At 49.0% G+C, this 23799-nt stretch overlaps 1 protein-coding gene across 8 annotated transcripts in view; it reads left to right on the forward strand.

Annotated features, from left to right (window-relative positions):
* Positions 1-23799, forward strand: part of KIAA0232 (KIAA0232 ortholog) — a 78851-nt gene that overhangs the window by 51596 nt on the left and 3456 nt on the right. For 3 of the 8 annotated variants that reach the window (XM_019628435.1, XM_019628437.1, XM_019628434.1), the window contains 6 exons: positions 4648-4714; positions 5832-5913; positions 7999-11284; positions 12654-12725; positions 17417-17525; positions 22533-22630. In XM_019628435.1, coding sequence (XP_019483980.1) covers positions 4648-4714; positions 5832-5913; positions 7999-11284; positions 12654-12725; positions 17417-17525; positions 22533-22630 — 3714 coding nt within the window. Of the gene's footprint in view, positions 1-1401; positions 1678-2839; positions 3343-4647; positions 4715-5831; positions 5914-7998; positions 11285-12653; positions 12726-17416; positions 17526-22532; positions 22631-23799 lie in introns of those variants that run through there. The other 5 variants (XM_019628441.1, XM_019628442.1, XM_019628438.1 and 2 more) reach the window with 5 other exon arrangements.

Here is a 23799-nt window from a genome sequence, read left to right on the forward strand (position 1 = left end):
TTTTTAGCTGAGCCATCCTGCTACCTATTGGCAGCTTAGCGGCTGCTCAGCTCGGGCTGGCCTTGAACCGCTGTTGCTCAGAGCTCAAACTCTTGAGCGAGCTCTTAACCAACTGAGCCATTCGGCCGGCCCTCAGGCCATGCCTCCTTGATCCTTAGTAAGTTGTACCCACCTTAGCCGCACAGCGCTTGACCTACTCAGTTCAATATGCTAGCTGCGAGCTAGCTGCTAAAACAGTATGAAAATTCAGTTGTGTCAAAGTTAATTTTATACATTGATTAAGATTTGGCAGCACCTGTGAAGGTCTGGAAGCAGTCGATGTCGTTCCTCCAGGAGACCGTGGCCTTGGCCTTGATGGGCGCTGCCTTTGCTAATTCCCTCTGTTTACACATGTGAATAACACAGGTCTCTGGCTGTCCATTTTCTGTAACATAGTTTGCAATTGCATTGATTGCAATTAGGAATGGGACCTGTATAGAGGAATGATGCTGTGACTCAGTGACAGGCAACTCAGACCGCTCCTAGACGGGAATTTTGTGCTGTATGTCTTGTTTCTGTTACCAGCAGACGTGGCAGGTGCCGTCTATCACTAATATATCCAGACCTCCCTTTCCGTCTTTTAAAAAACAAAACAGAATGTTGAATCTTGCCAGCTATTGTTTTTTTGAATCCTCGTGTTTACTTTGTTCTGTTTTCTCAGTCCCCAGAGTTAGAGCTTTTTATGTTGTTTGTTTTTGTTTTGTTTTTAATAATTAGCTATATTTCTGTTTTGTTTTTACTGAGCTACTTAAAACTAATTCAAAGCTAGTATTTCATCTCCCATTTTGGGGATAGTTGGGAGATTAGAAACTCAGCAAGGCCCTGTTTGGGGAGTAAATAGAGATAGAATGCAATGATAACTTATTTCAATTAAGCTAGTTTTGAAAGTCACAATGCCGCTGTGAACTCTAGGTACCAGACTTGATCTGTGGCTATTATGGAGCCTTGGAGAGGAGTTATGTCCTGGGCGCAGTGGGGTCTGACTGCAGGTACTCATTCCTACACCAGGCTAAGCCCACCAGCAGAATTCTTTTTGCCACTAAAATCACACAGGACCTCTCAGAGTTTCGCAGTGTAATCTTCATGCGCTGTACAGGGTTGTATATACAAAGCCATGTAAAGTATTTCATGCAGTTTACTTCCAAGATTAGTTTTGACCATATGTGTTAATTGTTTCTTTGCATGCTGATGTTTGAATTGAATTCATTCTGGGTAATACGTCACACTCACTGAGCACATGAGTGGGTGCGGTGCTGCTGGGTGCCCTGTTACATTGTACAAGGTGGTGCTGCGGTCCCGCTGCATGCCGGACCCCCAGGAGCCGTGGGGACTGAAGCTGAGATGGCTCGCTGCCAGCCCCGCCTGAGGGAGGATGCCCAGGCCTTATCTGCTTGGGGACAGATGGAGCCGGGCATTCAGGGAAACCTACAGGGCGGAGGAGGACTTGGGCGGTGCCTCCTAGAAGCCGGGAAGTGTTGGCGAGTTTGGAGCCCAGGGCTAATGTGCCTTGACTGAACTGCTAAGAGGATCCCTCTGGCTGCTGCCCTGAGACGAGCCAGGATGGGGTGAGGTTGGGAGATGGAGGGGCAGAGGCAGCCCCAGAGAAAACAGGCAAGGAGCAAGTCGGTCACCCAGGAGGTAGGTGACTATGAGAGTGTTTCCAGGGTGCAGCTGGCAGGACTGGATGCGGGTGGAGAAAAGGGGAGGAGTCGTCAAGGAAGGTACCCAGGTGTTCGGCCTGAGTAACTGCCAGGACGGACTTTTCACTTACTGCGGGAGAGGGTCTCGGGAAAGAACAGTTTGTGGGCGGGCATGAATAAAGATCTGAATGTGAGATGCCTCTGAGAGAGCTAAGTGGAGTTTTGAAAAGGCAGTTGGAAATGTGTATGTCTGAGGGCGATGGGGCTGGGAGGCTTCGGGGAGGAGGTTAAATAATGGACCATTTGCTTGTTGAGCTATCTTGCCCAGAGCGTGCAGTCTCACACGTTTGGGGGCCAAGTAGGACGCTAAATGAGCAAGGCAGTTGGGAGAGGCAAGGCCTGCGGCGAACTGCAAAGCACAGCCCGCCCAGGACAGGGCGTACAGGCCCGCGCGCACCCTTGTCGCCCAGGGCTGGAACGCAAACCCAGGCCTGTGGTGCCCCAGACCCAAGCACGTTCCACTCGGCCGTTTCCTCTGCGAAGTAAGAGTTATCAGAATACACATGTCGTGAGGGCAGGGACCTCGTGTCCGTGTGCCCTGCCTGACACGTTGGGGTGCTCCTGGCCATTTGTTGAGTGAGTGAGTGAATGAGTAATAAACCGGTGAATGGTGATCAGCGTTTGGAAGACTGCGAACTGAACACATCCTGAAACCCGCCGGTCACCGTGGGTGCTTCACCAGTTTTCAAGTTTAGAGTGCTGTAACTTGAATTTTAGAGTGTTCTTGTGGTTTACAGAGCATTTTGACATGTTTTTTTGATACTGGGAGGTAAGTGGGTATTATCCTTTTTATATTTAGGAAAAGCATTTCTTGAATTAAGTGGTAGAATGTTAGCATTTTTTTTATCACCTACTGCGTGTTCTCACTAAAATGTAAGTATAATATATTGTGTTTCCTAATACCATAGGCTCTCAATGGTCTTGAATGCCCTTGCGGATATGGTATAGTATTAAAATATGATTGTTCAGATTACCTAATAGTCCATGTTATAATTGGGAAAGTTAATAAAATTTCTCAGTAACAGCTCCAAATAAACAGTTTGGAGTACCTGCCAGGGTCCGATGGCAGCTTGGGGTGCCCCTTTCTGCTTCCCAGTTTGCTGTTATAACCCAGGGCTCTAATGATTAAAAAAAAAGTACACGCATGTAGGATGCTGCGGTAGTCAGGAAGACAGACAGACGCCTGGTGGGTAGAGCGCGCCTTTGTGCCAGGGTTAAGGAGTAGGGGCGTCATTTCTTTGCCACTTGTATAAGGGAGCAAATGTGCAGACCTCTAAGCTGCATTAGCACCCAGAACAAGTGAATTTTACAGTTTGTGGTGGTGACTTCCAAGAGAAAACTCCAGAAGAAACGTCTGGTCCCTGGGCTGTCTGATGGCTCTCTGTAGACTGTTAAGTGGCCAGCGGGGTCAGACACGGTGGAACAGGCCATCCCAAGAGGCTCGTGTCCTGCACTGGAGACTGGCACAGGCTTAGAAACATAGTGACATAGGCTTGCTGTACAGAGCAGCGCCCAGCAGCCTGTCAGCTGACACTGGTGTTAGGTTCATGATCGGGAGGAAGTGGGATAAAGCGGCCGTCCTCGTCCCCCCTTGAGCACTATGGTAAGCAGGGTCTTCGTGGTGGAGTTCTGTGGTCGCAGCGGTGGTTACGGCTGCTGGCTGCCATGGTTTAGGAGTGTGTTTAAGGAAAGAACAGCTCTCTCTGGCCCGTTTCCCTGCCTCCCTCTGTGCTGGCTCCCTACTAAAAGCCGTGTGATTTGGTGTGGACAGAATGTAACTCAGTGTTTACAATTAACTGTTTTCCTTGTAATCTGTTTCTTGCTGCTCAAACTATGTAACAGCCGGATTTCTTGTTTAGAATATCTGTAATACTTGTGCTGAGTCATTTTGAGTTAAGTGAATGGGGTAAAGGTCTATTTTTAGCCCCAAGGCCCATGACGGAGAAGGGTGAGCAGTCATGCGCATCTGTTCGGCCGGTGCCCACCTAGAGAGGATCATTCTGTTGTCAGGGCTTCCCGCCAGGGTCTTAGGAAATACATTCCCTTTTTCTGTATGTTGTCAAAGACTTCCCTTCTGTGAGACACAGAGAATTTTCAAAGTTTAAAAGTTGACGTTAAGTGAGAGATTATTTGCTTATGCCTGTTTCCAACACTGGTTTTCCTTTAAAGGTTGACTCTTACTCTTATCCCCCCAATTTCAGACTCTTCCATGCCTTCTCCTTAAAGTTCACCCTATTTTTGTAGAGAGGCCAATACCCTGCTCATGACCCTTACAAGAAAACGAAGCTGTCACAGCTACTCACAGGGGTGGCCTGTGTCCTCTGTCCTTTGCTGCTTATTGCGGTCATGAGTGTTTATTTTAGAAAAGAAAAAAGTCACCTTGTGCCCTCTCTACCATGAGCTCTGAGAGGGCCAGGGTGAGCTTTTGGTGGGTTTTCTTTGGATTGGGTTTGGTATGGGACCTCGCTGACATCGATCACACTTGTGATGGTGGCTGACCTGGAGCCGTCTGATGGGCACTTAGGTCTTAGGCTGCCGGTGAGCAAGATGCACCCTGGGAAGACGGAAGCCACTCTGGGAGGTGCATTAGAGCTTTCAGTTTATCAGTAAGTGCCATTGCATGTACTGTATCAGTAAAACATGTATACGAAATTGGAACTACAAACCGATAATTTTTAAACTCATGTAGTCATTTAAATGTCGATAATATATTTAATTTGGATATGGAAAATGTGTTTGTTTATAAAATCTTTATATTAAAACAAAAGTATATATTGGGTTGTCAGAAAAGTCATAACGTATTTCTTCTATGTTTTTCGTTGCAAAAATGTGTCTTTTTCGACAACCCAATAGAACCTGCTTTTTCTCTACCTGGCGGTGAACTAATATGCATGTTGTTCCCACGCAGAGCTCTGGCATTGAGACGTTAGTGGAGGAGCTGTGCTCCCGACTGAAGGACCTTCAGAGCAAGCAAGGTGAGGAAGGCGCCATTAAGGGGCTGTTGCACACGGGTTGTCGTCCCCAGCGAATGACTGAGGGGCGCTCAGAGCTGATCAGAGCAAGAAGAGCGACACGAGTGAAGTCTGTGTTCAGTGCGTGTAGCCAGGCCAGCGTCATGCCACATCCTCGGCTGTCACTCCTCCTGGGTGAGCCCTTAGCGGTCACCTGTAGAGAGATCCCTGCTGTCAGAGGAGTGGGTTCGTCCACAGGTGTCCTGGTAGAGAGGAGTCATTTCATTTGTGTGCCTTCACATCGAAGCTCCGAGATCGGGAGCAGTGTTTTCTCTTTCCCAGCCTTGTGCCCCTGTTAATGTCTGCCTGTTGACAGCGAGGCCTCCAATGGTGCCGACACTCATTATTTCAGGGTTGGTAGGCACTTCTGCCTCGACTCTCAAATTTTTTGGAAGGGCAGGCTTGGCAGGCTCATGAAGTCATTTTGACTTGTGACCGCTCATAGCTCCTTTTCCCGACTTTTCTGTGAGCTCTTAGAATGGAAAGCTACATACTAAGAGTAAGGACCTCTGTGTTCCTTGTTCTCTCTGTGGCCATTTTGTTGCCAAGCCTTGGGCCTTCCTACTAAGGACGCAGTTTGTTGGTTTGTGTTTAATCTGAGGCAGTATCATGAGCTAGAGTAAAGGTATAGAGAGTGAGCCCCTTCTATTTTAGTTGAAACACAGCCTTTGGTCACCTCGATGTTAAGTAACAGAGCTGATTGTAATGAGAAATTTTCTTTGCAGATTAGCAGTAGTCAGAATGAGTCGACATAAAAATCCTTGCGTGCAGAATATTTTTGGAATCTAAACAGATGTTCTCCTGCTGGTGTAATTAATAAGCATCCAGGGGATTTCAGCCTCTCGATTAAGTGCCCCTGGAGCGTGATATCAGTGATGAGATGAACAAGCCTCACCTTCTAGCCCAGCGTGCCCGTGGTTTAGCCAGAGAAGTCCCTCGAGCACACTGAAGGAATAGATTTTTACTAAAAAGAGAAACTGCTGTAGAGTCCTTTTAAGTCACAGAAGCCTGTATAATTTGTATTAAAGTCACTTGAGAAACTTAAAAAGACAACTCTTTCTGAATTTTTGTTTCATAACAGAAGAGAAGATTCACAAAAAGTTAGAGGGGTCCCCCTCTCCAGAAGCAGAATTATCCCCGACAGCAAAGGATCAAGTGGAAATGTATGTAAGCCTATTCAGTGATAAAGTGTGCATTTATGAGAGTCAGACTAATAACTGCTGCGTGATTCACAGTGTGTGTTCATTGTCTTGTATTTACTTTCATATTGTATAACTCAGGAAACATTTATTGAGAACTTACTTGTGCTGACACTAATTCAAAGGTGAATAAGATGGTTTTAGCCTTAACATACATATTGAATCAATATTTGTACAACGAATGAATGAAACAAGGTTATTACTTGCAGTCCGCTCATGTACTATCACCTTTGAAATTTCACACCTGTCCTTGGAGACAGCTGTAAGAAATTATGCCTGTCCTTGTTCTACACACAAGGAAACCACGTTCCCACTGCTGGTTCCACAGGGAACATGGGCAAGTCATGGGCCTCGTCAGCCCTGTTTGCTAAAGATGCTTTCGGTTCTTTCTTTGTCAATGCTTAGTATTAAAATCAGCAGCATTATAAGCAGACCTCCTTATTACCTTTTATTTGAATCTTCTGAACTCCTGAAACTTAAGGAAAAAATAGCATTTAAGTGGTGTGTGTAGACCTGCCCTGTGCAGCTTGGTAGCCATAGCCTTGTGTGGCTGTTGAGCACTTGAAATGTGGCTACCTCAAACTGAGATGTGCTGTGTGCAAAATTCTCATCAGATTTCAGACTTGGTATAAAAAAGAGTAACATATTTCATTAATATCTCAATATTAATCACATGTTGAACTGTTACTGTGGTTATGTTTGGTTAAGTAAAATATATTATTGACATTCATTTCACCTGTTTCTTCTTATGCTTTAATGTGACTCCTAGAACATTACAACTTACATGTGAGGCTCAGAACACATTTCCGTTAGCTCTGGTACAGACCGAAAGGGCGATTCAAGTGCAGCCCCTTTGCAAGCGTGGCCTGTTATCACGTCATGCGTGACCATGGCTCTTGGCCTGCAAAATGATAGTCCCCTTGGTCGCCAACCTGACCCCCGGCGCGTCCTTTGGCAGTCTGTCTTGCTCTGCAGTCTTCAGTGGCTACCAGTTTCCTAGCAAACTGAAAACTCTTAATCCTTGTTGCAAGCCCTCTGAAATCAGCCTCCCTGACTTTTCCTGCTCTGCATTTCCAGTGTCGCTGGTCTGCCCGCGCTCGGTTCCGGGAGCGCATGTGTCCTCATACAGGTTCCCGCAGCTCCCAGTGCTCACTCAGCTGCGTTTCTGGAACCTCGAGGCTCAGTTGTGGTCCCCTTTTTCTCACTGTTCTAGACCTAACTAGCACCCTCTTTTCTGAACACTGGATACCATAATCCCTACTAATTCTGAGGGTCTGCTTAATGCCCGGCATTGCGCCAGCCTCCTGAGAAAAGACAGCAGGACCGACAGTAATCACTGAAGGAGGTGCTGTTCTGACTCATTTTGCATATTAACTCCTTTAGTCCTCACAACTCTGTGAGGTAGGTATTGTGAGCCACAGAGAGGTTAAGTAACACCTGAGGTCACACAGCTAGGAAGTGATAGTCAGGATTTGAACTCAGGAAGTGTGGCTTCAGAGTTCATATTCTCAACTACTTCCTCACAGCTTTTCAACTACATCTACTGCCAATGTTCACAAAGTCTTGTGAGGTAAATCATATTACCACCATTTGACAGTTGAGAAAAATATGGACCAACACATTAAATGATTAGCTTAAAGTCTCAAGCATAGTAAGTGACTCAGCTGAGAATCAAATTCAAATTATCAAAAGCTTACATTCTCTCCACTACATTGTACTTGTCACTGTGGCATTTAATTAAAATTCAGACTTTGAAGATAAAAAAACTGTCATCTTACATATTTTCTTAATATTCTTAGAGTGCTTATCTTAGTGCTTGATACGTTGGACTACATATAAAGGATATTTTGCTGTGTTACTAATTAGTTAAAAGTTAAAAAATTAGTTAATAAAAAAAGTTAAATAAAAAAGTTAATAAAAAAAAGTGCATGGGTGATGTAAACGTTGACTATGAAAAGGGACTATCCCCCTTTTGTGCTCGGTGACATTGTTTTGCTGTATCTGCCACATCTCACTGTCCACTTTTGACGCCTTCACCCTGTTTTTCAGGTACTACGAAGCATTCCCGCCCCTTTCGGAGAAACCAGTTTGCCTGCAGGAGACCATGACCGTGTGGAACAAGTCCAAAGCCTGTTCTTACTCCAGCTCGTCGTCGTCATCCACAGCGCCCCCCGCGAGCACAGACACATCCTCCCCCAAGGACTGCAACAGCGAAGGCGAGGTCGGCAAGGAGCGAAGTGGCGACATGTCCACCACCACACACGAGAAAGCCCAGAGTAGAAGTCACAAAGAGAAGGAGAGCAAATTCAGCAACGGCACAAGTGAAGAAAAGCCTGCCCTGTACAAAAAGCAAATCCGACACAAAGCCGAAGGGAAGGTTCGCCCTCGCTCCTGGTCCTCTGGCTCCAGTGAAGCAGGCTCCAGCTCAAGCGGCAATCAGGGGGAGTCAAAGGCACCCCTGAAGTGTGTGCAGGCGAGACACAAGACACGCGAAATCCGGAACAGGAAGGGGCGGAACGGGCAGAGCAGGCTTTCACTGAAGCATGGCGAAAGGGCCGAGCGCCACGCTCACGCCGGGAGCAGCAGCAGCGGCAGCAGCAGTTCTGTCGGTCAGCTGTGCAAGCGGGGTAAGCGCCCATTCAAGGAGATGGGAAGGAAGGAGGCTGGGCGCACTGAGGGGAGAGACCTGTACCCGGAGAGCAGGGCCGACACAGAGTACAAAGAGGAGCCGCTGTGGTACACCGAGCCCATCACTGAGTATTTCGTTCCTCTGAGCAGGAAAAGCAAGCTGGAGACCACGTACCGAAACAGACAAGACGCACGCGACCTGACGGCAGGGGCGGTGGAGGAATTGTCTGATTCCGTGCATGGTCTTTGTATCAGCAACAATAATATTCATAAAACATACCTCGCAGCAGGTACTTTCATTGATGGTCATTTTGTAGAAATGCCTGCGGTTATCAATGAGGGGCTTGACCTTACTGGGACCTCACTCTGTTCTCTCCCGGAGGACAACAGCTACTTGGATGATATTCATCTGTCAGAATTAACCCACTTCTATGAAGTGGATATTGATCAATCCATGTTGGATCCTGGTGCCTCAGAAACGATGCAAGGAGAAAGTCGGATTTTGAATATGATTCGACAAAAAAGCAAAGAGCAAACGGATTTTGAGGCAGAATGTTGCATAGTGTTAGATGGGGTGGAGTTGCAAGGGGAACGTGCAATGTGGACGGAGTCTCCCAGCTCCGTGGGCGCCGAGGGCTTGTTCCTCCAGGGCCTCGGCAGCCTGGCTCAGTTCTGGGAGTGCTGTTCGTCCAGCTCTGGCGATGCCGATGGGGAGAGCTTTGGGGGAGATTCTCCGAGCCGACTCTCGCCCCTCCTAGACAGCACGGCGCTCAACCCGCATTTGCTCGCTGGCAATCAAGAGCTCTTTTCAGATATTAATGAAGGATCTGGTATAAACTCTTGTTTTTCAGTGTTTGAAGTGCAATGCAGTAATTCTGTTTTACCATTTTCTTTTGAAACACTCAGCTTGGGAAATGAAAATACAGATTCTAGTGCTAACGTGCTTGGGAAAACACAGTCTAGATTGCTAATATGGACCAAAAATAGTGCCTTTGAAGAAAATGAACACTGTTCTAATCTTTCAACAAGAACTTGTAGCCCGTGGTCCCATTCAGAAGAAACGCGTTCGGATAACGAGACATTAAGTATTCAGTTTGAAGAACCCACGCAGTTTAATGCAGAAGATATTAATTATGTAGTTCCTAGAGTCTCGTCAAATTATGTAGATGAAGAACTTCTAGATTTTTTGCAAGATGAAACTTGCCAGCAAAACAGTAGAACTTTAGGAGAAATTCCTGCGTTAGTTTTCAAAAAAAAATCTAAACTAGAATCTGTCTGTGGTATTCCGCTTGAACAAAAAACAGAAAACAAAACCTTTGAAACTACACAAGCGTGTCGTGAAAGCAGCCCGCACGGAGATGGCTACAGCTCAGGGGTTATTAAAGACATTTGGACAAAGATGGCAGATGGAAATTCTGTAGTGATGGGAGACGTAGAAAGAGTCGATGATGAGTTGTTTTCACCAGATGTAAATAACTACTGCTGCTGTCTGGATGCCGAAGCGCAAATGGAGCCCCTCCAGGAGCCCAGCAAGGCAGTGCAGAGGTCAGAGTATCATCTGTGGGAGGGGCGTAAGGAGAACCTGGAGAAACGGGCTTTTGTTTCCGGTGAGCCCTCAAAGGTGGACGGTGGTGATTATACTACACCCTCTAAGCCTTGGGATGTGGCCCAGGAGAAGGAGAACGCCTTCATTCTTGGAGGTGTTTACGGAGAACTCAAGAGCTTCAGTAGCGATGGGGAATGGGCCGTTGTCCCGCCCAGTCACACAAAAGGAAGTTTGTTACAGTGTGCGGCTTCTGACGTGGTGACGATAGCTGGGACAGATGTCTTCATGACCCCAGGAAACAGCTTTGCCCCTGGTCACAGGCAGTTATGGAAACCCTTTGTGTCATTTGAACAGAATGACCAGCCGAAGAGTGGGGAAAATGGGTTAAATAAGGGATTTTCTTTTATCTTCCATGAAGACTTATTAGGAGCGTGTGGTAACTTTCAAGTTGAAGACCCTGGGCTTGAATATTCATTCTCTTCCTTTGACTTACGCAATCCATTTTCCCAAGTTCTTCACGTAGAATGTTCATTTGAACCCGAAGGGATTGCATCCTTCAGCCCTAGTTTTAAACCGAAATCGATCCTCTGCTCTGATTCAGACAGTGAAGTTTTTCACCCCAGGATATGTGGCGTTGACAGGACACAGTACAGGGCGATTCGGATCTCTCCTAGGACTCACTTTCGCCCAATTTCTGCCTCTGAACTGTCCCCAGGAGGAGGAAGCGAGTCGGAGTTCGAGTCTGAGAAAGATGAAGCAAATATTCCCATTCCTTCTCAAGTCGACGCATTTGAAGATCCACAGGCAGATCTCAAACCACTGGAAGAAGATGCCGAGAAAGAAGGCCATTACTATGGAAAATCAGAGCTGGAGTCTGGAAAGTTCCTTCCCAGGTTAAAAAAATCCGGGATGGAGAAGAGCGCTCAGACATCCCTGGATTCCCAGGAGGAGTCCGCTGGGCTTCTGCCAGGTGGAAAGCAGGATCAGTGTTTGGAATGTAGCATGAGCCAGTCTCTGGAAATCAATTTAGAAAGCTCAGAAGCAAATTGTAAAATAATGGCACAATGTGAGGAAGAAATTAATAATTTTTGCAGTTGCAAAGCAGGTTGTCAGTTCCCTGCTTATGAAGATAATCCAGTCTCTTCGGGTCAGCTGGAGGAGGTATGTGTCTGTGCGTGTCGGTATTTGATAAAAGGATTCGATCAGACTTTAATCCAAGGCACTGGAAGGCAGGGTTCAATTATTGGGAAATGAGCTGAACTGTCTTAAAATGTATCATTGTTGTGATTTTACATAAGGACTTAAAATGAATTTGGTATTTACAAACTTGAACTAGACAGTAGACATTATCTGCAGAGAAAAGACATGTTTTAAATGAGTCACAGGATATGAGCTTATATGTTGTCTTAATGTGCATATACTATGCTTAAAGCAAAACCTGATATATAAGTGGTCCAGCTTTCACAGGAAGTGGCTGTTTACTTTCAAAAGGGCCTTTGCTTTTCAGAAGGAGCAGCACAGGGTTTCTTTACGTAGAAAGTTCATCTGACTGCCTCTGAAACATTGATCAGCTTATTAAAATTTATGTTTTACATGTGAAATAAATTACACCTGTATGGAGTTCTCGAAAATGTATTGTGGTACATGTAAAAATTAGCCCACAATCCATAACCCACAATCTGTAGAAATGTAACTCAGTTTATACAATGTACATACTCCTGACGCTGTAGGTATAACATGTTAAGTCTGTCAGATGAGATCAGTAGTAACAGTTTTCATAACAGGAGTCATTGTACCCTTTGACTATTCCTAAGAAGTGGTTTGAGGTTAAATTGACTGTACAAGAAATAACAGGTAAGACAACCTGTTTCACAAAAAAAGCATAGTGATCTGCCCACTTTTCAGCCATGATTTGATATAGCAGTGCCCGGCCTTTTTCCAGGAACAGCTTATTGAAAAGACAGTTGGAGGTGGTGGTGAGAGGTTGCCCTTCCCCCGTCCGTCCTCTGCACACTCCAGCCACCTTTGGCACGTCTAGCTCCCACCCACCCATGCCGTGAGGCTCCTCAGAGCCCATCTCCTTCACTGACACTTGCCCTAAGTCCCCTCCTCTCCCCTACGCCAACCCCTCCTGCATCGGATGTACTTTCTCCCTTCTCTTAGTTCTCATGCACTGCATGCCTCTTTTTTTACTGCATTTTCCAATTTTCATGAGTCATTTCTGCACTTTTTCTTGTTAGATTATAAGCTCCTTATGGATGCGGACCATGCCTTCCTCATTGGTCGGGTCAGGGTCTAGGTGTGGACCTGAGTGCATGTGATGGTAGGAAGTCCCACAGGCGACGAGCCACTGCTCTGATTAGCTTGCCCGGAAGTCGTCCTCAGAGACGCATGAATTGAATCTCATTGAAACACTGACATCTGAACTTGCTGAGAAAAGACAACGTTGCTAGCCTTTATCTGTTTGTTTATTACCCCGCTTTCATCCTTAAATATTCCTTTATGTACTTTGTATCTCACCTGGTTCCAGATTGGGAAGAAAGAAAAAGAGGAAAGAAGCGAGAGTCTGCATCATACCACTACCATGTTCCTTCACTTCCTAGTATGTTGATGTACTTATGTGTTACCAGAATTCCGGGTTGTGGAAGGTTTCAGCTGCTGAGAAAGTCCTCAGAGGACGTTGTGGGGTTTCTTCTAATCGTCTAGCTGTTGTCAGCGCCCTCCGCCCTGGCCTCATCGCCACAGCTTAGAGCCAGGCCGGAGCTCGCTTCTGGAGTCATCTGAGGCATGGCAGGGTTGAGAGAGTGGCCTGAAGGGACAGTTTGGGGCCAGGCCAGGCCCGCAGTCTGCCTTTCCACTCTCTCACATGCCTGGTCAGTCTTGGGGAGCCCCTACAGGGTGTCCCCCCCTTCCTGAGGGCAGTGTGGTAACCCCGCTTGAAAAGTCACTAGTTGCCCACCTGTCTCAGAGCTAGTGGACTCAAATGTTGGATTTCTAATAGAATTGGTACCAAGGCGCATGAATTAAAATTCTTTTCAAAAGTTTAAGATAGCTCAATTCGGCAAACATTGATCGAATACCTGTTATGTGCCCATCACCAAATTAGGTGCCCTGGATGAAGGAATTCAGTCTTGTCACAAAGACCAGTTTGTACACATCATTTATTTTAATGGAAATGGGTAATTTATTCACACAGTTCAAATTCAGACGTTACAAGAGGGAATATACACAGCAGCGACCCAGCAGTGACCACGAGTGTGAGGCTGATGTCTCCTCCCAGGATATTTTGTGCAAATATAAGCAAATTTATGTTCACATATATTTCCTCCTATTTTTTCTTTTTGCTGAAGTGACACGTTATTATAATCACCTTTCTTTTTTCATTTTCTGCACACTATTCCATTGTATGAATGTACCATGATTTTCCCAGCTAGTTCCTTATCTTTCAGGGCATTTGGGCAACCGTCACTTTAGGTAGCATGGCAGGTGCCGTGGTGGAGGTAAGCACAGGATGAGCCCTCCCCACCTGTGACCCAGCAGGGTAGAGGGTAGAGGAAGGCTTTTTGAGGGTCCAGGGACAGAAAGGAGAAGGCAGGGGACTCGGCAGAAGGAACAGCATAAGCAAAGGTAAAGAGGCTTGAAACTTCCTACATGTGCAGGCAGCTGCCAACATGGCGTCTGAAGCATCAGATGGAAGGTGAAGAGTAGCACAGTGTGCTGCAGGTGTCCATTTGTGCATCAGCGTATGGCGACAGTGTTCTCTTCGTCCTTTATTTGAGTGCCAACTTAGTGCCAGGCACTTTGAACCACAGCAGAGAAGCAGAAGGTGTAGTCTCGCCTACTGGACTTCACCATCCAGGAGAGGAGGCCGATTTGCCTGGCAGACAATGTGCCATGGAAGTCAGACGGCTTCAAGAAGTAGAGGGGGTGGGAGCCACCCTGGGGCTGTGCTACCCAGCCCACCTGTGCCGGGCACTGTGCCCGCTGCTTTGTCACCATGATCCTACTGAATGCCCACGGTGACCTTGTGCAGGGATTTCCCCCAGGACTGCTAAGGACACTCTAAGGACACTCGGCCCAGAGGGGTGGAGCACCTGCCCCTGAGCCAGGCCAAGGGCAGAAGCCCAAGTCCTTCCCACCACTTTGCACTTCCTGTCAGTAAAGGGAAACTGAAGACAGGCTGCTAGGGTCCTTTGCTGCTCTCTGCTGCTCTCTGTGTTTCTTTCTTTTTTCCCAAAGAACAAAGCTTACGGAAGGCTTTCTTTTCCTTTTGTGACCCAAATAACTGACAACTGACTGTGGCAAAGGGACCCTCCCTCTTAAGTGCACTGTTGGCAGAGCAGCACCCACAGAGGGACTCCGAGTGCCTCTCTTCACCAGGACTAAGGTGTTGAGTGAGAAGCGAAAACCCGAACGTTCCGTCTGTTGCTTAAACTACTTCTCATCAGGCTTTCTGGACTAAGTTTATGTCTTCTGTTTTTTTTCCACTGCTTCATTCACCCATCAAATATTTATTAAGAGCCTACTATATCCGGGCGCTGTCTAAAAGCAGGGCATAAGGAACAGACAGAGCTCTTGCGTTTGTGGAGTTAGCAAACACGAAGTGACGTGGTGTGTTAGGGCGCAGTGCGGTGGGAGGAAGGCGAGAGCTGCACAGGGCTGTGGGGGACGGGCGTGCGTGGAGGAGTTGGCCGTGATAAACGTGGCGTCGGGCAGGCTTCCTGTCAAGGTGCAGCTTGAGGAGAGGCTCGCAGGAGAGAGAGCCAAGAAGCTGTCTGGGGGGGAGAGGGGGCACAGGGCGGAGGCGTGCCTGCCTCCTTCAAGGTTGGGTTCTGTTGTGTTTTCTTTTTCCTCCATTCTTCCTTCATTCTTTTTCGTTGTCAACAAAACCAGAAGTTGAATTAATACATTAAACAGACATTATTTAAGCAAAGCATAGTCATCTTTACTGTGCAACCTAAAAGTTGGAATAGCTAAGTGGAAAGATGTCACGGAGTGACGCATCTTCATATGGCGAAGGCAGTATAATCAGTAACACCGTAATAACCTCGGACAGTGTCAGATGGGCTAAGCTTCGTGACCACTTCTTGAGGTCTACAGGTGTTGAGTAACTATGGTGTACACCTGAAACTAATAATATTGTATACAAACTATATTTTAATCAAGAAACCAGGAGACAAAGCGGCATAAAAAAATAATACATATTTGTTGAGTATGTGTTCAGTGTAGTATAAAACAGGACAGAAAGTCCCTGTGATTGGAATTGACACTCCAGTGGAGGATGCAGAAAAAAATATTTGAAACTGGCAGAAACTGGCATGATCTTAACAGTGGTTTCAGCAGGAGAGAGAAAAACATGGTGTGCTTGGTCCCGGGAACTTGAGGCCGGGTGGCATCTTTGCTTTAGGTCAGCAGACATGGAATGTCTGCTCTGTGCCAGGCCCTGTGTCTGGAGGTGCAGACGGAAAGAAGCCATGGTCCCTGGCCATACGAAGCTTCCAGTCCGCTTCCACTCCTATCTCGCTTCCTCTCGGTTCAAGCTGGCCCAGCCCCTCCCGCCTGCTTTCCTGACCGACCCTGCCCTGCCTCCTGTAATGAAGCCCCTGTCCTTACCCTACCCGTTCCCACAGCCTCAAAGACAAGCAGTACAGCTGCACTCACCCCAGTAAAACCCCAATCACTCTTTCCAGAGCCTGCAGGACCCTTTCTCCCCAGATAGGAGCTTGCTGCCCCCAAATCCTCTCATTCATCGTGCCTTGGGGATGGTGGAGTGAGCTGTGCAGGGAGCCTTCCTTGCTCCTGAATAGCACTAAGTAATCTGGCAGAAGAGGTGTGGTGAGGAGGAGGCCTTTCTAGAAAGGTCATAGGGTGCTGTGAGTTCATCACCTTGAGGTGCAATTAATCCCCTTGAATTAACTGCAGACCTTGCTTATTGCTGGCCTCATTTGCATTCGGGCTGGTTTGTCAGCTCTGTTGGCTTCCGTTGGCTCCTGTTTATCTAATGGCAACACTAACTTTTGTTGTTGGAGGAAGCTGCAGGAGAAAGTAGTGACGGCTAACTGACCACTCAGGGGAGACAGGATGACTCTCCTTCAGTTCCTGATCTAGGAGTATTTCTGAAAGTGAAAATGAAAGTTTGAAGTGTGTTTCCCATTCAGTTAAATAATAAAAACACACATTGTTGAATGTAAAAGTTTTAGACCCACTAAATAATTTACATTTCAGAGAATAACAAAATTCTGTTAGAGAGCTGATGATCATTAGTTGCTAAAACGGGTCAGAGTTTAGACTTGAACACATAATGAAATACCATCTAAAACAATACAGATGTGTGCAGTGTTTATCGGCCTGTCCATTGAGTAGACCACCTATCGAGAGTGTTGGGGCTGTGGGAGACCCTGAGGGAGCCCACTGAAGCAGGATCGTGGGAGAGGGTTGTCCTGACCACCAGCATACCAGGATGCACGTGGTGACCACTGCTGGCCACACTCACAAAGACACGCCTATCACTAACGACAGCTGCTGTCTGGTGACCACTGGCCACATCCCATCCAGGCCTCACTGCACTGGCGGGTGGGTGGGATCCGGCCAGGACTTGCGAGCTTCACTAGTACAGGATGGAGCCTGGATTCAAACTGGGATCCCCCTTCTGGGCCTGGGTGCCTCCCGCTCTGCCGGGGCTATGGAGCTGCAGAGAGTGTGGGTCTCCTGCTCTCAGGGGTCCTCCCCTCCTCTCGTTTTGATGGCTGTGTCCTGTTTGGAACCTGAATTACTCACTGCTTCATTTGGTTCTCACTGAGGCAGGTAATTCTGTTCTAAAGACATTTAGGTTGGTAAGGCTGCCTATAAAATTTCCTTCTGTCGCATTTCTTCTCCTTTGACTCCCTCCTGTCCTGGTATGTGAAGAAGAGGGGCCTCCCTGTTTCTCAAGAACATCTCCCACCAGCAGAGACACAGGACCGCCCCTTATCTCCCCACACTCCCGAAAATGAGACATTTGCCTTACTTGAGGGTGTTTCCTGTTATATGTTTTTGGATTTTTGCCTTGTAAGAGTTTTGTTGTGTTTTTTAAGAAGATTTTCATTCCACTTCCAATATGTGCTTCTTAAGAAAAATTTCCTTTATATGCTATGAACACTTTGGCTTTTTAAAATTTTATTCACCTTGTCTAGAACAGTAAACTCATCACTTTAAAAATCCTAGGTTTATTAACTAGTCCCTAGTTAATGCATGAATTTTTCTTTTATCCTGAAAGTTTGTAAACTTTTTCTGTGTTTGGTTTAATCTAAATAGTTTCCTGTATTGGATACTGATGTACAAGGAATGACTAGAAGTCAAGAAAAACAGACCTGGTGGGAAAAAGCTTTGTACTCTCCTCTTTTTCCTGCATCAGAGTGTGAAGGTAAGGGGACCTGCAGTAGGTCCTTCATTCAGATTTCTAATTCAGTAAGAGCAATACATTCTTTTGCTATGACTGTTAGTCCAAAAACCACTTACCAAGAAGTTTCTGTGTGGCCAGCATTTGTCAGGCACTGGGGACACAGAGATTAAGGAGAGCGAGACTGCTCGGAAACAGCCACAGCCTGCTGTGGGGACGACGTGGAGACAGCTCTGATGAGATCTGTGCCAGCTCCCAGCGGATTGTGGGCGCGGAAGTGATCCGCTCTTTACTTCAGTGAGGCCCCCACGCGGGGACGCTGGGGAGGGGCCGTCCCATGCACAGAGGCAAGAGCGCCTGTGGCAGGTGAAGGGGACCGTGGCCCGTAGGGCCCAGCTGGGCTACAGTTGAGGCGAGAAAGGCAGACCGGGAGGGAGCTTGTCGGGAGGTTCAGGAGCTCTGCTAAGTTAGGTAGAGCTTAATGCACAGGAAGGGAAGGCCACTTAAAGGATTTCAACTTGGAAGGTGTCAGGCCTGTTTTAAAACAAGTCTAGCCACAGAGTGGAGATGGAACAGAAAAACGGAGGGGCACCTGCAGGCGTTGTTAGGCCCTCGCCGTGAGTGGTCTGGGGGTGATAGGACCAGGGCCTGCACTGAGGCACAAGCAGGGGTGGGTTGGAGAGAACAGCCCCAGGAGATTTTGTGGAGGATGCCAGAGAGTTCCATGGATAACTTTCTGTGAGAAGTAAACAGCAAGAGGGGAAAAAACCAGCCAGGGGGAGCTAGGGAAGTCTGGGCAGAGAGGGAGAAGGGAGTGGGGGCAGATTTGGTGAAGACGCTTTTAGTCTGTGAGCCTCCCAAGGTGCGCACTCCCGGGAACTAGAAAACATCTTGATCTGAAATTTGGGGAGACGTGAGAACTAAGTGGGGAGACCACCTAAATGCATCAGCCCGGAGGATGAGCTTGTCTGGGCTGCTGCGGTCTCCTGGGCTTCTGTTGGCCGCAGGGTTTATTTAACAGCCTCTCCTGTCAGAGGCCTGAGGGGCAGGAAAACCCTTCGTTAGTATTCCGTGTCCACCTACCTACCTGTCTGTCGCATCTCCCCAGCTAACTTGTAGCTAATGTGGAGCCAGTGCCGCCCCTCACTGCCCACGCTGCCTCGCTCGCCCCCTGCAGGTGCTCAGAGCACCTGCACTGCCGGCCTTCGCTGCCTGGCCTCGCTGGCTGCCTGCTTCTCTGTTCTGTGCGCACAGAAGCAGCTTCTCAAACCCAGCCGTCTCCTTCCCAAAGGTTGGCAGGGTCATAAGCAATGCACAGAGTGGTCTTCGTTTTTAGCAGCTTGGATATCTAACAGCATTTACTAAAGGCCTGTTGCTCCACCATTAGCTAATATCTGGGTTGGCCTTTATTTTTTACAAGGTGCTCGCAATAGCTTTTCTTTTATGTAACTCTCACGAAAGCCTCGTGTGTGTCACCCTGGTTTGCAGGCGGGAAGCTAAATCTCAGGTTTAGCCGTTTGCCCAGAATCGTACATTAGCCGTTAGGCTCAGGCCGCAGTCCAGCCTACCTTCTTCTGGTTCAGAAGCTTTGCTCAACGCAGCAGCTGTCACGCTTGGTGCCCAGGGGGCCACGAGGTGACAGGAGCACAAACCTGCCTTGACTTGTCTGGTCTGGTTCACGGGTGAATGTTAAGTCACAGAGGCAGGTCACAGGAATACAGGTGGGAAGGGCCAGAGCCCAGAGCAGTGCAGCGGGGACCTCACAGGAAGAGCCAGGAGGTGGGGAGAGGGCTGCGGCAGCAGGCGGGCCGGGGTTGAGAAGGACCAGTGCCTGTGAGGCTGCGCATGATTTTCAAGCACACAGAGGTCTTGCTTTGTTAGCACATCCCGGACTGTCTTGGCGGCCTCTGTTCAGCTTTCTATTGTTAGTTAGGAATCCAGTCCTAGCTCTTAGCTCTAGGTGCTTGGTATCTATACAGTCCCTTGGCAGGCGCTGTAAATGCTTGTTAGCACGTCATGCTGTTTTACTATGGAGTGACATGTAGGATAACAAATGGTAAGCAGGCTTACCCTGGAGCGGCATGAGGAAGCCTCGTTCTTTCCTCTTACAGGAGGGGCCACGTAGTCTCAGGGGAAGCTTGGCCAGGGAGACAGGTAGCTTCTCACCCACCCAGCTCGTCTCGGCTCCTGAAGCTTCTGACGTTGCTAATGACTAACAAGCATATGCTGCTCCGAGTCTGGGCTGACGGGGCGTGCTCGGCCTCCTGGGAAGGAGGAGGGTCACCCCTCTTACCGGGAGGCAGCTTGTCCAGGCGCCCAGAGCAGCGCAGGAGCCCTTCTGGCATGCGCTCTGCCACCTGCTGGCTTGGCTGTGCGTGCATACACGCACCTGTTCGGTAACTATTTCTTGCATGCCTCCCTGTGCTCGGCACTGTTCTAGACACTGGGAATGCAGAGGCAAACGTGCAAGCCCTGTCCTCCTGGTCAGCTGATGTTTGAGCAGGACCTGGGAGATCAGGAAGCAAGCCATGTGACAGCTGGGGCTCCATGCAGGGAGATGTACCAGGCAGATGCATGGTTAGCGCAGGCATGCATTTGGTGCCCCAGTGTGCCTGGCACAGGGGGAACTGTGTGTGAGTGCGGTGAGGGACAGGGGCAGCCAGGCAGCAAGGAGCCAGACTGCGGGCCTGAAGACTGCGCAGAGCTGGTCTGGCCTGAGGGGCGCTCTCCAGAGCTTACGCACTGGATTCTAACACTGGGAGAGCCACTGTAAGTGATGTATTATTTTAGTCTTAAAGGGAAAGCCGTGGAGGGAAACAGTATAGATGATAGTTAAGGGCTCAGGAGACAAAGTTGAGTTGGAATCAAGTGCCAGATCCTGGGCAATGGCCGGATCCTTCTGTGCCTCCGTTATCTGTACTTGTCAAAGGTGTTAAAGGCAGTGCCTCCCTTAGAGGATGGCTGTGAAGAGCAGAGTGCCTCGGGCAGGCCTGGCACCTGGTCATCACCCAGACGTGGTAGCTGCGCACACGCGGGTCATGACGACCTTGACAGAATCAGCACAGCCCTTTCCTGCGGCAGCACAGCCCCCTTTGGTCCACACAGAATTCCTAAGGAAAAGGAGAACGTGAGGGGGCATGGGCAGGATGGATGCGGCTCCATCCGGAGGCGTAGCCTAGTCAAGAGAGTCCCTTCCCCCCCACTCACACCCCTAGTACAAGCGGTAACCAGAGCGTGGGGACCTTGAGTGCTTGGCCAAGCGAGCCAAGAAAAGATGGCGGTCTGGAATGGGTGAAGGGGGTTCCCAGCCTGTGGTGTCCTCCCCAGCTGTCCTGGAGCGGGCTGGCCCCCAAGCCCAGGGCTTTGGTTAGTAGTGCTTGTAGAAGATGGAGAGGAGGGTGCCAGCACTGAACTTGGGACTGCACACACATCATCTCTCTTAAATGGCACGGAAACCTTGTGCTAGAGAGGAGGCGCCTGGGCCTCAGAGGGATTTCGTCATTTGCCCGGCACATCACAAGTAAGGAGCATAACCAAGTCAGCCGGCGCCTGTCGAATCCCAGAGCCTGGTGACTTCCATGAACCTAATCCGGGAGCTTCGAGGACCTGGAGCAGCCAGGAGTTCCGGTCATGGCGAGGAGGCGTGGGAGCACGGGCCCAGGCGGGTGTCCCTTCGGCACATGCCCACTCGATGGCAGCTGGGCGCAGTAGCCTTTGCGCGCTGGCTTTACCAAGGAGTCGTGTACCATCTCATGGAACCCACCTCGTGGCTCCTGTACTGCGGGCGGCAGGGGCGTCGTGCTGGTTTTGAGGAAACATGCTCAGGGCTATTAAAGGACTTTTACACACACTGATGTCAGAATCGGGGTCCAAACCAGGCCTGCCCGGGGGTTGTCTACTCCTCCCCGCACCTCTGCTCCAGCTGCCTTTTCCAGAGAGTTAAGGTGAGGAGGGGCTGGTCTAGATCAAGACCAGTGCATCTCAGCCCTGGCTCTGCTTCAGGATTACCAGGGAAAAAAGCCAACTATAATTTAAAAATAAGTAAAATATATATGTATGTTGAATACTGGGAGGAACAGTAATTACCTGGGAGCTCTTCAGAAAATCCTAACACCTGGACTCTTCCTCAGACCGATTCGACTAGAAGCTTGGGGTCCTGGGCTTTCAGATTCTCCTTACAGGTCCCCAGGTGATCTGAATGTGCAACCAGGGTGGAGAAGCATTGGGCTGAGTGGTTTGCGTCCTTCAAATTTCAATCCGTAGTCCCCCCCACTTCTGCGGCTCTTACCCAAGCAAACCACTAGCCTCATCTCTCTTCCCTGGTCCGCAGATGCTCAGAGTGTTGTCGGGTTGCAGGAGACGAGCAAGGACGTCCCCGGCTTTGTTTCCTCACTGCGCTTCCCCCGTCTGAAATTCCTGTTCATTTGTTATGTGAACATACATGTGGTTCATCATCCGCCTCCCTCCATACAGCGTCCACTCCTGAGAGCTCAGACCTCGTGGGTCTTTTTATCCTGTGTCCCCAGGGCTTGTCACACCATGGGTGTGAGTGCAGGCAGACCTCAGAGGCCTTGCGGGCTCAGCTCCGGACCACTGCAATAAAGCGAGTCATCTTTTTGCTGGTAGAGGGTCTTGCCTTCAATTTGTTTAAAAAACAAAACAAAATACAAACCAACATCTGTGAAGCTCAGTAGCGTGAAGCACAATAAAGCGAGGCCTGCCTGTATTTGTTGAGTGAATGCCCTTGGTGGGATAACAGGAGTACATAGCAATGCTGGCCTGTTTTTCAAAACCCCCGTAAACAATCTGTTAAAAGAATTTTGAAGTTGGCCGGGTGTTGTCCTCATCCCCCCGGCTGGCTGATGCTAACCATGTCTGCTTTGAGTGACTACTTTAAATCCCCCGGGGGTTGGTAGACTTAACTGATCTGACTTTGAGCAGAAAATGAAACAAGAATGTATGTTTCAGAACTGTGTCTTAATGGAATTTCCCCCTTTCCCTCTTTTCCCTTCTCCATTCAAAATGATTAAGAATGTTATACAAATGCCAAGGGAGAGAATGATATAGAAGAATATCCAGATGCTAAAGAAATACCCAGTAATGAAGAGCGTCTGTTAGATTTTAATAGGGTAAGTGGATGGTCCTGCTCCTTACTATTAACTTACAAATGGCCACCCCTGCCTTGTCACTCAGGCTGAAACCTGGGAGTCCTCTCCTGGGTCACCAAGCTCTGTGGCTGTGACCTTTCCCTCTGTGGCCCTTCACTTGGTCTATGTCGCCTCTCCCCCCGACTACCAAATCCCCTCCCCCGTGTCCCCCCCTGCCCTGCCCCCCCGCCATCTGCCCTTCGCACTGCTGCCGGAGGGAATGTCTAAATCCAGGCCTGCACCTGTCACTCCTTCAAGTCCTCTGAAAACCCCGCTCCTCTTTCACAGTACACCACAAGCGAGCCCTCGCGGCCCCCACGCCGCACGCACGCACGCTGTAGAACTCATGTCGGCCCCACGATAGCGTCTGACTGCATGTCTGCCTGCCAGCCCCACGGGCCTGTGAGCTCCCTGAGGGCGGGGCGGGGCCCGTTGCCCAGCTAGGCAGGCAGGCAGGGGAATGGGTGATGGAGGCTTGTGTTTCTTCTCAGGGTGACGCCAGTGTCCATTCAGGCGCGGTGGGAATGCCCCCTAAGGGCACCCCGTAGTCCTTATTGGTGCTCTAGGCACAGCCGCTCCCTGCAGCCTGGGCCTGTGGGTGTTTGGGACCCCCCTTTGCGCTCGCCCTCGCAGCAATGCCCGTCCCACCACCAGCCTCAGTCCAGACCTGCACGTCGGTCAGCATTCCTCTTGCTCTCAGGGTGGGTGCACAGTCTGTCTGCCGGCCCTGCCATCCCACCTCAGCCATTTCAGCGCCTCCCACCCCACCCCCATCGCTTGGTTCAGAGCACCGTCCAGCTCCTGGACAGCTGCCATGGCTTTCCTTGGTCTTCCTCTTCTGCTTGTCCCTCCTCGGTCCTCTCTCCACACAGTGAGGCACAGTGACCTCACAGTTCTGACCTCGTGTAGCCCTCAGCCCCATGAGGTAGGTTCTGTCATGCCATTTTGCAGAAGAGAACACCGAGGCACACGAAGCTTCAGAGCCGTGTGTCCCAGGTCATACAGCCTCCTACTAAGTGCAGGCCTGAGCCGAGGGAGAACTCAGTATGCGACTCAGGCCCCACGTCTTAACCATAGTGTCCTGCCATTGCTCTTAGAACAGAGCCCACACTCCCTGCGCGCCTGGGAGGCCCGCAGCTTCTGTCCCCCTT

The sequence above is a fragment of the Hipposideros armiger genome, unplaced genomic scaffold (assembly GCF_001890085.2).
Source record: "Hipposideros armiger isolate ML-2016 unplaced genomic scaffold, ASM189008v1 scaffold_790, whole genome shotgun sequence".
Classification (NCBI taxonomy): Eukaryota; Metazoa; Chordata; class Mammalia; order Chiroptera; family Hipposideridae; genus Hipposideros; species Hipposideros armiger.